Source organism: Grus americana, chromosome 2 (genome assembly GCF_028858705.1).
Source record: "Grus americana isolate bGruAme1 chromosome 2, bGruAme1.mat, whole genome shotgun sequence".
Lineage (NCBI taxonomy): Eukaryota > Metazoa > Chordata > Aves > Gruiformes > Gruidae > Grus > Grus americana.
Genome location: NC_072853.1, coordinates 131067467 through 131083921, shown reverse-complemented (window position 1 = coordinate 131083921; position 16455 = coordinate 131067467). Strand labels below are relative to the sequence as shown.

The 16455-nt window shown below is 39.1% G+C and overlaps 1 protein-coding gene across 1 annotated transcript in view; it reads left to right on the top strand.

The window, feature by feature from the left end:
- The window catches only part of CHN2 (chimerin 2), a 163527-nt gene that overhangs the window by 67074 nt on the left and 79998 nt on the right, over positions 1 to 16455 (top strand). Inside the window, exon 3 of the mRNA XM_054816406.1 lies at positions 7019 to 7074. Coding sequence (XP_054672381.1) covers positions 7019 to 7074 — 56 coding nt within the window. The remainder of the gene's footprint in view (positions 1 to 7018; positions 7075 to 16455) is intronic.

Sequence of the window (16455 nt, the reverse complement as noted above, 5' to 3'; positions counted from 1 at the left end):
ATTTTAAAGACTGGAATAAACTCGTTGACTTCACTTATACCCACATTAAACTACCTTGCTGACTTCAAAGACATCACCTCTATGTTACCTGAGAATGACATTTTGTCTCAGAATGGACTGGGATTTTTTCAACCAAAATTTGAGTAGGCCATTAAATTACAAAAATTGTTTCTCAGAACGCTCTTTTCTAGAGACTCGTTGTTGTTGTTGCAGTATTTTCAATGTATAAGAAATACCTCCTTAAAAATCAGCAAAAGTACGTTGATTTGAGTTGGACCATTCCAGCTGCTGGGTACTTGGAAAGAAGCAGACACTTGAGCGGGTTTTTTTAGAAGAGGAACCTGGCTTACTCAAAATCAGTAGAGAAACTCCCATTGATTCTGATGAGACCAGGATTTGAAATGACAGATGTTTCCTTTTTTGCAGGAAGTTTTCATGAAAAAGTCAGGGAATAAGCACTTGCCTTTACTTACCTTCTCTTAGTTGTCCCACTGGTGCAGCAGACATGACTGCATGCAGTGAAAAAGTTTGGTTACTTTAGCCTGATAGCTTACACATAGTCCAAGGAAACTTTTTAAAAATTAAAAAAAAAAACCCAAACAAACCCAAACCAAAAACAACCAGAATGAACTAATAGAATATGATTATATTATTTCTTATTCAGATATATGTAGGATGCCAATATTGTGGTAATGACAAAGTCATGGCCTCAGCATCTGAACCCCACACATGAATGACCTTGGAAAAAGTTACACAGTTCCAAAATGCAGAAAATAGTTTAAGGTTACAGAAATTTACTGCTGAGACTGCTTAGCCACAGACATACATTTTTCATTGCAATGTTAGGTAATATATGCTTCTTTACTCCACTAGAGAAATCCCAATCTGGTAAATTAATTATAGAGCTTATGTCCAACAATAGCATAGTCTATGATGCAATCTACTGTCCTGTCTCATCACAGTTTTAACTTAGTGTATGTATTTCAGTCTTAGTAGTTTGTGTTTACTGCCTATTTAACAATTCTTTTCAGTGTATTTTAGCTAGTAACTTTTAAAGTTTGCTAACATACTATATACTAGTATTAAGATATTTTGCATACAGTTTTGATTTATTTTTTAAGTCCTGGATAAATATAGGTGCACTATGTTGCCTTTTATTGACATCATGATGAAGGCTTTAATCCTCCTAGCTTCTCAACAAAGGCAGATTTTCCTGTTTATGCAGGCAAAGTATTCAAATAAACAATATTGCACATATCCATGGGCAAATGGCAATTGAAGTGGGACAGCTTTCAGCTTTGGCATAATGTACAAGCTTGTTTCAGCTATATTTGGAGAAGATGAACGCTTCCAATGCAGAAGATCCTCATTTGCTTATGAAGAATTGTTAGAAGGTACATAGGTTTCACAGATTACAAGGTTTTTCAGACTTTTTTCTGATAGCCCTGGGACACAGAGAATAAAAGAAATGCCAAGAATAATTTTGTATTACCAGGAAGGGACTTGGGGGAAAAAAAATCTGGAAAGTTACTAGCAGCCACCAGTCTCTAGGCAGTGGATTAGATTGCATTTATACCTGAGTAACAGATCAACAAATAAATATCCAATAACAGATTTCTTTTTGTAGTCTCCTGGATGTTAGGAATATTATACGAAATGGTATTTTGTCTTTTTACCATCACTGAGGTAGGAAGGAAAGGAAGATAAGAATCACAGGCATGTGGGCTGGCAGGGACTTCTGGGGTGAGCTGATCCCAGCTTCCTACTCGAAGCATTGTCGGCTCTAGAGCGGAACAGCCAGGGCTTTATCTAGCTGAGTCCTGAAAACCTTCAGAGATGGAGCCTCTGCCACCTTTGTGGGTAACCTGCTCCAGTGCTGCACTGCCCTCTCAGAGCAGAACCAATTATCTTACCTGATTTAACCCCGCAGGCAGCTAAAACAACCACACAGCCATTCGCTCACTCCCCCGCACCCAGTGGGATGGGGGAGAGAATTGAAAGCAGAAAAAAAATAAAACTCATGGGTTGAGATAAAGACAGTTTAACAGAACAGAAAAGAAAGATGATAATAGTAATAAAAATGAAAATAATAAATAAAGAATATACCAAACAAGTGATGAACAGCACAATTTCTCACTACTCAAAGTCGATGCTCTGCAAGACCCCAAGCTGCCCCACCTCCCGGCCTACCCCCCCAGTTATATACAGAGCATGATGTCATATGGTATGGAATATCCCTTTAGCCAGTTTGGGTCAGCTGTCCTGGCTGTGTCCCCTCCCAGCTTCTTTGACACCCCTCTGCATTCTTGTTGGCAGGCCGCATGAGAAGCTGAAAAGTCCTTGACTGCTTGGCAACAACTAAAATATCAGTGTGTTATCAACATTATTCTCATCCTAAATCCGAAGCACAGCACTATACCAGCTGCTAGGAAGAAAATTAACTCTATCGCTGCTGAAACCAGGACACTGCTCCATGTGATGAGCAGGCAATTTGCTGAAACAGCGTAGTCGTTTTTGACTTCCAGCTACAGAGCATATGTGCTTGGGTTTTGAAGAGATGTAAAACCACTTTTTCTCCTTTTACCACTGTTGAGATTGGCATGTGCTAAGCAAGTCTAAGGTCAATGCCACTTCAATGTTTATTTGCATTATTTAAGGTCAGTACATTGGTGTGAAGCAACGTGGCAAGGTGCAGAGCATCAGCTGATGCCATGCTTCAGCTCCTCACAAAGTTTCCCTGCTTTGTGCCCTCCAGCAAATAATAAGCACAGTGTCTGAGACTCTGTTTTGTTAGAAATTAAGGCTTTATTTCAGCCAGGCGCTTAGGTTCCTAATTAAGCATGTGAGGAATCCCGCAGAAATAGGACAGCTCATATTGTTCAAGCTGGGCACATGGGTACGTGCCTGACTGAGATGAGGCCGAGGAGGTAAAACTAAGGATGCTGTGAGGCATTCTCAGAGAGAAGGCAGTGTGTTTCTTTGCTGCTTTATAAAACCGATAGGAGTTGTTCCTCTCTGCTGAAGAATCACTGAACAGTAGTCACAGGTGAGTTAAAGGAGAAAGCTTGAGTTCCTGACACACTGCAGAATGAAAAAAGTATGAAGAAATTGGGGGTAGTCCTTCTTCCCTGGCAGAAGAGGAGTAAGTGTTGGTTTTTGCATGTCACCCATTTGTTACTTATGCAGATCAGATTTCGGAATTAGACAGTTCTTTCTAAAACATATTGTAGAATTTTCTTTATTCATCCCATGAGACAAGACTCATCCTCTAGCAGGAACAAAAGAGAGAAATATATTCTAACTAGTTGCTTTACACATCGAAGAGTTGTTCCCCTAGAAATTCAATAATAAAGTTTTGTTAACTTTATAAGTTCCCAGGTGATTATGATGCTATGAATGCTGGCAAACTGTCTGAATTATGAGACTGATAAAGGTGTTCAAGGGCCACTTAAAAGCTACTGCATTTTTCTATGGCAGTGCTGCATTTTTGGGTTAATTTTTAGTGTGTATTGTCACCGTGCATTTAATTTGCATCTGATGCTGAAAAAAAGCTACTACCAGTCTGATGCTGTTCTCTCAGCAGTAATAATACCTTTTCTTTTTGCATGCAGTTGACTTTTTATAAGGTTAATTTTCTCAGGGCTAAAATAATAATCATTATGTTCAAGTGTCATCTTTTCTATGATCACAGTGGCTTTGTCTCTAACCTGCCTGTCAGTTCTAAATGCTGGAATAGACTGGGTCAGATGTCGATCACTGCTTACCACTGTATGAAATAAGTGTGGTTTCCTATTATTTCAGTTAACCATATCCTTATGCATTGGATTCTGTTTTAAGATTTTCAGAGGTGGAGGGGGGAAAATGAGATAGGCAAGGCTTGTTTGTCATTCCTGCAAGTGAGTGAGGGGCATGTGCTTTCTGAACTCCTGACCATCCCTGGGACTCTGCTGAGGTCCCAGCAATATCAGCCAGCGTGTGAGTGCCCAGCCCTTTGGAAAAAGCGTATAATGAAATCGGGCAGAGCTGCAGGATGTTCAGCGCTCCTGAAAATGAGGTCACTTAATGAGGTGTCTACGCTCATTGGAACTTAGCTGTAGGGCACATTTTTCTCAAGTCACCTTAGCCATAATAGTGCACTTGTATTCATAGCCCATTAGCAGGCTTTCATATAACAATAATTTGAAGCAGAAACGAGAGAACCTTTCTAGAGAAGAACACAGCTTTTGGTAGGGTCGCGCTTGCTTTGCTCCTTAATACCTTAGTCTGAGAGATACTGCCTTTACCAAGCTTTTCACTGTTGTTTTACCTCCTCCATCTTTGCCTCGCTTTGTGTCTTTTCTGTGTGTCTTTTCTGGGTATCCTTGGCTGCTGTGTCCCTATCTGTCTCTTCTGTCACTTCTCTCCTGTTGAACTGCTTGGTTTCCCTTACCACGCTGCCAGCGGTGGTTCTCAGTCCTTTCTTTCTGTTCTCGGTCTGTCTTCTCTCCCTCCGTCTAATGGTTCTGCATCTCTCTCCAGTAGTTCCACTGGGCTGTCTTTCTGTCAGTTTAATGACTTTCAATTTAAAGCTAATATGGCCAAATCTGAATTCTTTATCTTTCCCAGGAAACCATTTCCCATTCATGACGTTTTCTGTGATTACCACTGTTCACAGGCTCAAGCATGTTTGTTACTTGGGGCCGTTTTCTCATCCTGCACATTTAAGGCAGCGTATAATTTATTATTATTATTTATTTGTATAGTAATAATTTTGCTACATTTTCATCTGATGTATTTCTAAATCAGATGTCTTTTGCAGTTCAGATTATTGTGCAGATTAATTACCCGTGCATCTCTGAGAATGACAGCAACCTTTTCCAGCGTATTCAAAACACAGTTGTTAAGATGATTTGTCTTCCTTGCATTCATCATGAATCCCTGCACTGATTCATTCCACTGCATCCTATCAGCACCCAGTTTTTTGTGTTTGCCTCCAAGTCTTTCATATATCTGCCCTCTCCTGTTAGTCATTCCTTCCTTTGTTTTGTGAAATGCTGACTCTTCTCCCCGCCCTTGCTTCTCCCATGATAGCAGCCTCAGTGATCTGTTTGGTCATTTCAGAGAGCCCTTGGCTTTTCTCATTTCTTATAAATGCAACATCTCACAAGGTAGGCTTCATATGTGTTCTTCAGGCCAGCTTGTTTTGCACCACAGCTATCTAGGTTATCTTAGAAACAGCTTCACTAGCCTAATTTGCTATGTCAGTTAATATTTAACAGGTTTGATTATTGAAAAATAGGATTTTTATGAAGTATGAGTTTTCAATTAAATTTGAAATTAATAAATTGGAGAAATAGATCTTTTACTTTAAATAGGAAGCAATCATATTCTTGAAATATTTGGCATCCTTAGAGTTCCTTCTCTCTACTGGAAATGTATGGGAGAAGAAAAAAGTTACTGTTTTCCTCTTGAGTATGTTTAGTATGAAGCATCAGTAACTTGCTGAATCAGTGGTTATGCTGATTTCAGACATTCAGAAATGGACTCTCAGATCATGATATTGGGCTCCAGAATAAACAGAGTGTTAAAAAACGGTCTCTGACTTTTGAAGCAAAGTTTTCATGCTTTGCTTGGCAATCCTTTTGGATACACAAGTCATTTGATCAGAAAAAGGTAGAAGGAAAGTTTTGAATCTTACTCAGTCACACAGCTGAAAGAGGGAAGAAAGACCACTAGTTATCATGAATCTTGTGCAAAAGTAGAGGGAGGTCTGGCCGTGCTGAATGTATTCAGAGGTGGATTACATCCATATACATCAAAACTGATAGGGGATGTAAGAAATCGTGACCTCTCTTTCTGTGCCCCTCCGAGGAACCAGGGATGAGGGCTGTGTTGGGAAAAGGAGAGGTCATGGTTTCTTCCTCTTTGACATTAGCAGAGGGTATCACTTCAAAGCTTTCACACCCCCTGAGTGCCAGACGTGGGTGCAAGCCGAGGACCTCCCCACTTCTCAGGTTTCATGGCTCCTAGCCCCATTTAAAGAGGAGGTGGGAGAAGGTGCTGAAGAGTTACACCTACCATTTCAATTCACTTTCTGCAACAAGGCTCCTGTGTTTATCAAACCTGCAGGCATTTATATTCCTCATATAATCTACCACCTTTCGGGGCGTAATTCTGAGCTTCACAAGCATTACGAACAGCCCTGTCCTAGAAACTCAGTCTTTTTAAAAAAATTCATAGACACGACATGATCTTTCCAAGTACAAGAAGGTCAGCATACAGAAGGACTTTCTCGAGGGAGGCAATCCAAACCTCTGGGATTTTTACTGGAGTTACGGAGAGACAGTCTGTCTGCGCTGGAATTGATTACTGTCATTGCATGTCAGCTTGCTCTCACGACTCTGGAGTGGAAAGGAAGGAGAGGATCTCATTAAATACGTGGAGTGAAGAGGCTGGGGGCCGGGGTTCAGCGACTACCCCTAGCCTCAGGTCTCTCTCCTCCAGCCCTCAGAAGATTCACAAAATTGATCCAGGGCAATTTGAATAGGGCGTAATTGCTCTGAAAGGAATATTTGCTTGCTTGTCAGTAATTGCCAGCAAATCTTGAAATAAATTATGAGATTGTGGTGAACCCTTTCAAACATGCTGAACTTTTTCTTGGCCTATCCATAAAAACACCGACGTTGCGGCTAGGCATCCCGGTTTGAGCTGTTGCAGCACGATATATGCAAAAGTGAGACTTTATCCTGCAATACACCTAATAAATCTTTCTAGCTTGTCTTCCCTGACATACAAATGTAGTAACAAGCACAAAAGGAGACAATACTTCTAAAAGTTAAAACAATGACCGCTTTAGCTAGTTTGCAGGTCAGCAACTGATTTTCATATGACTTAAATACACTGAAATACCTCCGTTTGCTCTCCTTTTCTTTACATTTGCATTTTTCTCTGCAGCCTCTGGCTAAAAAGACTCATCTGAATAAAAGTTTTTGTGTATGTTGCTGTCTTCTAATTATCTGTACATTTTTGTGTTTGACAGTGTATCAGTTGCAGCAAGAGGCACCACGTCCCAAGAGAATCATCTGTCCTCGGGAGGTCAGTTCTTCTTTCACTCTACCTTGTTAAATCTGATGAATTGTCAGCAGCATATGATTACCGAAAATCTTTTGTAGAGGTTGCAGGTAGTGTTCGCTTTAATTTTTCTAAGCCATTATTTTTTATAATAATTTTTCTTAAGGTTGATTAATTAAAGCAGATTAATATTTGCTAAGTAGGCATGGAGGCCTCATTCTACCACTACAAGTCCCTTCATTAGACAAATACTCATTAATCATTGCTTACTGTGCTTTCCTGTATACAACCTAAAATTTTGTGTTTCCTTGTCAGAATGAATGTGTATTTTCTTCCTGCATCCACAGGATGCTCCAATTTGTTGAATGCGTTTTGCCAAGGATTATGTTCAGGTTAAAATACTGAACTGATAGCTGGAGAGCTAGCTCGGTTCTGTCACAGAAACTTCAAAGATAATAGGATATTAAGAAATGTATAGGTCTGAAGGTTTGGCTGAGTCATCTCGTCTCCCTGTTTTCTTTTTCTGTATTTCTCCATTTCTACTTTGTTAAATATGTCAGTTCCTCAACCTGCACGGCATAATAGTAATGGAAAACATATGTAGATGTCTCTACTCAATCAATAAAACTGTGATAGCTTTATCTTCTATAATGTCAGGGATAAATTTCGTGCCAATAGACATGTAATACTTGTAATAGAAATACTAAACGCATGAAGTGATTACATGAGTTATAATAGATGATGTGCAAGAAGATAGAAGCTGCGGTTCATCGGCATGATATATGGCTCTGTTCTCAAACATCATCCTGAGCTCTGACCTGCTCCCCACACTGAGTACCCGCTGAAGTAGAGCCCTAGCACAGCATCTGTCAACAATGAGCAGATGCAGGCTCAGAACAGTTTTGCAGGGGGCAGAAGGCTTTGTACCAAGGCACAGGCAGATTAAATAAGTTGCCCAGGGCCATTTGCGAAGCCAGGAATTGAATCCGGTTTTCCTGAGTCCATCCAGCTCCTTAACTAAAAGGCGATTGCATTTATTTTTTTTTTCTCTAGTGCCATCTACCAGTTGTTTCAGGGCAGGGAGAGCAGGGTCTTGGCCTCGCACTGGAAGTCTTCAAGCCCTGTCAGTTCGGGACGGTCCCAAGACATCCCTTAGCAGGACGCTAAGAAGGGCAAGCAAAACGCTGGAGTGGGTGAACCCTCGTGTCATCCTTTCCCCCTGTCAGAGACAAAGCTCGGGGAGGAGGAGCAGGCTGTAGCCCTGTTGGGCTCCAGTGCACGTGTGCTGAAGGGTTTTAACAAGACCTTCCTCTCCAAAATTCTCATACAAACCAAATGATACCAGTCTCTGTGGCTGGTATTCTCAAAAGGAGAGGACATTCAGGTTTTTACTAAATGAGTATCACGTGATGGGTGTTAAACTAGTAGTGCTATAGCTGAAAATAGTTAAGGTAAACAATTTATTTACTTCCAGTGCGGCCTTAGAGGAGTTTCTCACTTTGTGTGAGACACTAGTTTATCCAATATTTTATTTTATCTTTTGCATACTGGAACTACTCTGAGGAAAAACTTGTCTTGAGAAAATGTGATTAATAAGCATTGAATGCTCAGGAACCCTTGCCTACAATTTGAACTCACCTTTGTGAGGATGTAAGTGACTTGGTCTGAGTAAGTTTAATCCAAAATTTATAATACTAACTCAAAGCATTTTTTATTCTGCCTTCGTGAGTGAAAATTTGGATCAAATTAATACAATTGCGACTCCACTTTAAAACCACATTAAGATAAAGTGGAGTCGCAATTGTATTAATGTTCTAGAAACAAGATTATCTACACAAGTGGAGTAACGTGCAATTGTGAACTCTTTACCACTGTGCTGTATTGAACTTGTTCCTTAGACTGAAGAACATGTTATATACAACTAAAATTATCCTTTACTCCCTTATCCTGATGTTTAAAGGCCATATGTATTTAGTTCCTATTCAGGTCACTTCCAAAGATTTGCAGAAAGAAACTAAGATCATATTATATTAACCAAATCAATATGTAATTGGCAAAGCGGCACATAACAAAATAAGTAAAAAATCTTTTTTTCATATAATTTGGATTTGGTTCTGACTAATGAACCATTTTTAGTGGCTCACTTCACAGACTGGAGAGAGTCCTGTTTTGTTTTGTTTTGATTCTTTTTTAAATTTAGTTAAACAACTGAAAATAAGAGACTTTATTCAGGTAGGAGTATGAAGCAGTGTGAATTCCCACAAATGTGATCTTTGGTTGACTTCTTGTTATTTGGATTTTGAATCTTTGTGTAGATCAACTATATGCGTTCACAGCCAGGTTGCTAGAAACAGAGATTCTCCGACCCAAGCAGCAAAAAATAATCACACTATAACACTGATGATGTGCTTTATTTTTACATACTTATTTTTTACATATAACTGGGGTGTCTCCTGATAACAGGATTGTTCTGTGTGGTTCATATTATTGGTTTTATATAAAGTAGAACTATATATTGGTTTTATAGAGCATCGCAGATTATTTTAGAGAGAAAATTCAAAACTGTGTTCCTATGCTACCTATTAGCTTTTCCTTAACACAGAGATTGTAAGGCAAGTGGGTTTTGTTTTCTTTTTCCTTCTTGATTCTAATTTGACATCAGTGTAATCTGACGATTGTATAGACTTGCTTCACTAAAGGTGGTGTCTAATTAATCCTAAATTTCTGTCAGTTGCATAGAAGAATCTCAAAATCTAATTTTATGTTATGTATGTGAAAATACATTAATCCACAATACGATAGTTATTTAGTATGCAACATGATGCTCAGCCAACATCTGGAGAGCAGGTGTCAGCAGGAGGTGTGAATGATGGTGGAAAGATTTATCTCTCCATGTACATATCACAGGAATTGGACTTTGTTGGGGGTGTTCTCTTGTATAATTTAGGATTCAAACTGCTTCAGACAAATGTAAAAATTGCAAATAATTTTAAATCCTTCATGCTTATGGGAAGATGTCTTTCATTCATAATTGCCAGATGCTGCACTGTTTGCAAGGAAATTCAAGCATCTGCTGAAAACAAAATCTGTAACACCAACAGATAAACTTGTGAAGGGTTGGGGGTTTTGGTTTTTGCTCTCGCCACTTGGCATTTTCATCATTCCTCCATCTTTTCCATTGCTGTCTTCCACATTCTCCGCATTCATTTGCTCTTCCGTTACCTTTCTGTGACTCCATAGTCACAAGGGTTTTACCCTCAGATCTCTGCAGTTCTACCATCTGATTTGTGTGGATTTCTTGATGAACTATACTGTGGAGACAGAAATCACCTCTCCTGATATGCAAACCACCAGACTAAAAGCTGGGACTGTAAATAAAACATGAACTTTTATGTCTTTGTGTCTTTGAGCTTTGCTATCATGATTTTCCTTTGCTTTTTTTGTCTGCATAAATATCTTGTCAGCGAAAGCAGGTCATTCCTGCAATGGGAATCATATTGAATGAACTGTTAGGGCTTCAGGTATCTAACGGCTTTTAATTAATCACCACTGGCAGCGGGACTAGTGTGAATATCCTACCTTCCCAATAATGTTGGATTTCTGCCAATATCCTCATTCGTAACCATATTCCTTCCAGCAATGTTTTAATGATTTATTTTTTAAAGAGAAAAAGTTTCATTTAAAAGCGCCATTCAGGTGGAGGAGTAGCTTTTAAATGTTGTGCAGGTGTGATGATAGGCACCAAAGAATCAGATTGATGTTGTGAGGAAGTCATATTATAAAGCATCTTTTAGGGTTTATTCTACAAAAATGCTGATAAAAAATTATATTCTCAGAAAATAATTCAGGCATTCAACTTCCTGGTTTTATTCTAAAGTAAGATGTTAAAGAGTTCTTAATTTTAAGAAATATTTCAGTAGTAGACTTAAATATCTTTTAAAGAAACAGAATTTTTAATGAAGTGGAAGAATTAAGGAGGGATGGTGACATCATTTGGGAACATTTTTGGTTAAACAGTAGGCTTGTTATAAATTTCCGTCGAAGAGGGAATGAGTCTGACCCATGACTCTTGAATTACTTGCGTAGACTCATTCGGATATTCATACCTGGGAATGCTATTCCGGTTCTGTTCCAAGAAAACCTTAATTGCTGACAGCAATTTTTGAGGCTGGTGAGTTTGTCTGCATTAGACTTTGCATATTCTTAACAGTGTCTTGGCCAAGCCAGTGTCAGCAACAGTGAGAAACTTGTCTAAATTTCCCTAGTGTAGACAAAGCCTTAGAGCCTTAACTTATATTATTATGTAGGAAAGTGTCAGTTAATTGCCTTCGTTGTCATTCTGAATTCCAAATAGGTTGTGTCAGAAGCGGTAGAAATGATTGTCTCTGCCTTTAAAGCATCAAAATTGTGGTTCCTTGATTAAAAACAAATATGATTACAAAAGGGGGGCTTTTCTTTGAAAAAAATAATCCCTTTTTCTTTGCTTAAGTGATTGTAAGAGACTGAAATAACGATGGCATATTCAGACTGTATTGCTGAGAGTCTTTCACTCTAACCATCCGGAGGGTCAGGAACTGTTTTGGCCCTCTGGGTATCCATTACCCAGATTTATCAAAAGAAGTGTATAGTTAGTGGCGTTTCATGGAGCGTAACTGTTGAAATGGTCACTAGCAGGTCTATAATGATATTGCCATTTTGTAGACTACTAGCAGAGAATATACAGGATGTTTACACATCTCCAAAACTGAACGACTGCAAATTATTCGGTTATCCTCAAAGTTTCTTCTGAAGCATGGGATTCAAGCTGAGAACAATACAATTAGTGGAGTATCATTTGAACAATAGCAATATTGTGAAAAGTGTTTTTAAAATGCTGGTTACTTTCGTCAGTCCTGCTTTCAGGTACAAAAAATGTTTTATACTTGTACATAAGAAAAAGCTTTTAATTGGTCACTTCCAGAATTTGGTAAGCTTGAGCAGGGTTGTTAAAATTAAGCCTTAGTAAGATGTTTGCAGAGTGTATCTGACCGGATAATAAGTATTTAATCATTGCAGTGAGTCTTCCATGAATTCCCTTATTCTGCTCACTTAGTGACCTTTACAAGCTGAATATTTTCTCTTTCCTTCTGCCCTCATCTTTCTAAGAACAGTGCCTACTGTGGTAAGTACTAGAGAGCTGTAATAGGCATTGAAATTGGCCATAAAATTGGTGGTAACTAATGAGAGCAAATGGGAATTTTCATGGCACTTGTTCAAATCACTGTACTGCAGAAAGTCAGACACTACCATGAGGTGTCTCTTACTGTCAGTCCTGAGAGCTTATCTAACATAATTCAGAATATTATATTCTGTTTTCCTTAGAAAGAAACCTCAGAACACATGCAGTGACACACCAAGAGACCCCATTTGCCAGCAATTAAGTGAAAATGAGCAGTATTGTTCTGAAACCTATTTTCATTAATGAAAATGTTTGTACATATAAGACTTAATGGAGCCTATATATTCAAATTCTTATAATATTGCTGCTGTTTTAATTGTGTTTTTATAATCCTGTCTTTATGATAGAAAGAAAAAAAACCAACAGCAGTAGACTGTAGGTTGCAAATGAAGCCGAAGAGCAATTTTGTATAGACCTTGGCAGAAGGAGGAAGGTTCTTCAGCTGAAATCTGCAGCAGAAGTAGAAAGTCCTGGCTGGACTGGAAGGGGCCGAAAACAGTTGAAGGCCCGGAAGGTTCTTTGGTTAAATTGGCAGAGAGGACAGGTGGAATGTTGAATTGTATTATATCCAGCGCCTCTCTAAACTGGCCACGTGCAGGTTTTCGTATTAGGTTTAAAATGCGGGCTTACACCTAATGTCATTTCCCTGTGGTATCTCCACAGTGAATTTTGTCCCACAGAATGCCTGTGATTTGCACGAGTGGATGAAAGAAAGGAGGCTGGAATATGGCTTGTCCCAAATTCCCTTGTATTCATCACATCAGAGAAAGTTGCCACGTTTTTTTTCCAAGGCACTTTAGGGACTGACAGGAAATCCCATCTCTCCTAGAGTCCATGAAGTCTCACCCTGCTGCGATGGTAGGGTGGTGGAGCACTCAGACAAAGCCACATCAACCTCATTTTAACAGTCCATTGACTACTGCACAGAGGAGAAAGCTTTCTAATTATTCTGCAGACATGATTGTAAATATTTAATTTAAATAGTTACAGCTAAAGAAAACTAGAAGAGGCTTGTCTGTTCCACTTGAATTTCATCAAGTTTGATTTACTAGTGTTCTAGGTTATGATTTGCAAATTAGACTGGTGTTCATCTTTGACAGAGGAATACGGTATGAACCAGTTGGTGCATTTATTGATCACTACAAAATGGAAAAGTTAAAGCTATCTTTTTTTAAGACAAGATGGCAGCTTCTGACTAAGGAGCTCAAACTGTATGTAGCTGTCTTTCTGGACAGCTTGTTAATTATCTACTTGTTAATTATCCCTCTGTTTTTGCTTGAAAGCTGCTTTGGGAAGTTTCACCCTCCTCTCCGTTTTTCCTTGGAAGTGGGTGATGTGTGTGTGTCTGTGTGTGTGACTGTCATTCTCCTAATTTTTCATTTCCTTTTATCATATCAATCTTTTAATCTAGTTGTTTGGGTTTTTTTTAATTTGACATGATGTCAAATATAAGTAGTTTTCAAGCCAAAATAAATGAAGTCCTGTTTCATGTCTCAACTTAGAGAAGGTTCATCAATAAGCCTATGTATAGGTGAAGATGCCATGTGCTTGTATAGATTTACATATCTGATCCAATTTAGGCCAGTAATCATTGTGTCTGGTCAAAATAATATGTAGAAGGGGTCTTACTGTCTCTGCTCTCTGAGTGAGGTGTTTGATGTCTTTTTTCAAGATCCAAGATGAGAACATACAGTAGTGAGCAGTTGATGAATTTGTATTTCTTAATATGAATGAATATAGAAACTTTACACATCTATCTGTACACATCTGTGTATTTCACTCCCTGTCTTCCTGTACATGTATGTATATACCTACACAGAGAATTAATACATCAGGCAGTTACAGGTCTTTTTGGAACACTGAAGAGAAGTAGGCATGAACGTGGTGGAGTTTGTACGGTTTTCAAACTGGTACTCCTGAATTTCAGTGTTCAAAATGAAAATTCAGAAGGTTTGCAATGTAGATTTTCCTTTCTTTCCAAAATATTTGCATATCTGTTTGAAATACCATCATGACTAACTAATACGAACTGACACATTTCAGCTACCCTGTACGAATTAGTAAGAGAGCACAAGAGTGTATGTGTGTGTGTGATAGAGATGCTTTTATGAATAGTATATCTCATAAAAAGGTATCAAAATATTCAGCTTTATTGAAGTGGAAGCATCTGTAAGTTACTGGTTTTTTCATTGTTCAGGAAATATTCTCCTACTTAGTATTTTGTAGAGGAGCTAATAGGATCCTCACCTTTTCCAGACTTGGGATAAGTAGCTAGCGCTATCTGAGCTCCCTTATCCCTGTTCAGACTTTGCAGGTAGCCTGACTTAAGAGAAATGTCTGCTGTTCCCAAGTGCAGAGCAGAAGTATTCATAATATAAATGACAGGAGAATAAGTGAATTAATATTTATTATTTCTCCTTGGATTTTTGCTTTCATCCCTCCCCTGTCCTCATGCGCAGATGTTCGCCCAGTGTAACGACGTGGCAGTGCGTCCCACACCCCACGATGCTATGCAGAGGCTTGTCTAAGGCGCCCTCCTCCCCATTGTCCACCTACCCACGTCCACTCTCAGTTCTGATGGGTTGTTTCCTGATGTTCCTTCCACGCCTCCAGCCCATACTTGAGTTTCTAACCAGTCTCCAGCAGATTGGTTATAAATGTTCGTTTGGCACTTCACAAGTGCATTCACTGGGCGCTTTGCTGAAGGGCCACATTTTTACATCAAATAGTAGCAGCGAGCTGGTTAGGAAGCATGGCTTTTGGGGATGCATTAAGGCAGGCGACATAACATCAGTAGGTTTGTGCAGATCTACTGGCATGTGTCACAGGAATGTTTTAGTGCTTCTCACTGGTTACAGAATTGCAAGCACCGTTTAGAGCATTGATACGGCTTGTCACATTTTGCTGCTGCTGCTGGGGGTATTTTTTTCTCCCATTTAAATGGCTCAACACATCATTGGTGAAAAAAGGGAGCACAGTTTAAATGCTATATTCAAATTTTTCATCTTGCATTTAAGTTAACATTGATATTCCTTCTTACATTTAATGATGCCCTTACTCTGTAAATGGAAGCAGCATAACAAAATAGATGACTCCTGCTTTTGCTGTTGAAGTTGTTTGAACTTGACCCTGTCTCCCCTGGCTATTTAGCAGCAGCCTCCTTGATTAAGATTTATTTCAATTTATTTTAGCTAGTGTTCAGGAGCACATTATTTTCTTTACTAGGTCAGAAAATATTTGGGTTTTCTTTTCTTGTTCAATCTTGCTCTTTTCTGTTAAAGCTGAATATATATAGAAATATATTCTGGTTTAGTAGTAATACCAGATGTCCGTGTTTGGGTAGATTTTTGTTATTTTCTGGGGTTTATAGTGTTTCGTCGGATACATCGATTATTGTCTGCTGGACCATTTCCTCAAGGAAACAAACCCAAGTTAAAAATACCCTCATAAAGGATGCCTTAGACTAGCTCTTTTGAAAGTTTGGTACAAGCAAGTAAGCAAACAAACAAACAGACCGACCCAATTATTTTTAAATTTTTCATCTTTAAAAGTGATAGAAATAACCTTGATTGAGTGGAAATCAGCCTGCAGTAAGTGCCACAGTAACAGTCAGAGCTGCTGACCTTATTGCATCTCTTTGCAATGCATTATCCTTCTGCAAAAGGGTCCTTATGCATCTTACCTTCTCCGTAGGTTACAGCACGCCATCAGAGCACAGCAGTTGTGCAGCTTTGAGCAGCAGTTAATAAAAGCATTCTTTGTGTTCTTCGCTTTTGTCTTTCCTTTTATATTGTTCCTAGTAGCGAAGATCTCCACTCCTACCTTCTCCCTAGCGCTGTCAATTTTACAGCAGAATATTTTGTTGGAAGATACACAATTTGGTGCTTTGCTATGCTCGTGGACTTAAGCTGAGTTTTGTTATTTGGGTAAGTGGTGACCAGTTTATCACTTGAAGGTTTGGCTTTCTCCTCTAGAACAGCTCATTCTCCCTGCTGCCTTCTGTCCCGACAACCTCACAGAAGTGGGCAGAGACATGGTATTATTATGGTTTTATATGTGATTTATACAACCTATTCAGTCTGCTCCCTACTAATCCCTGTTTCCTGAGAGCAGTCCCGGCAGATATGAGGAATAGGATGGATCATGGTGTCTCGGGGCCAGAAGAAACTGAAGAGGTTGTCATCCCT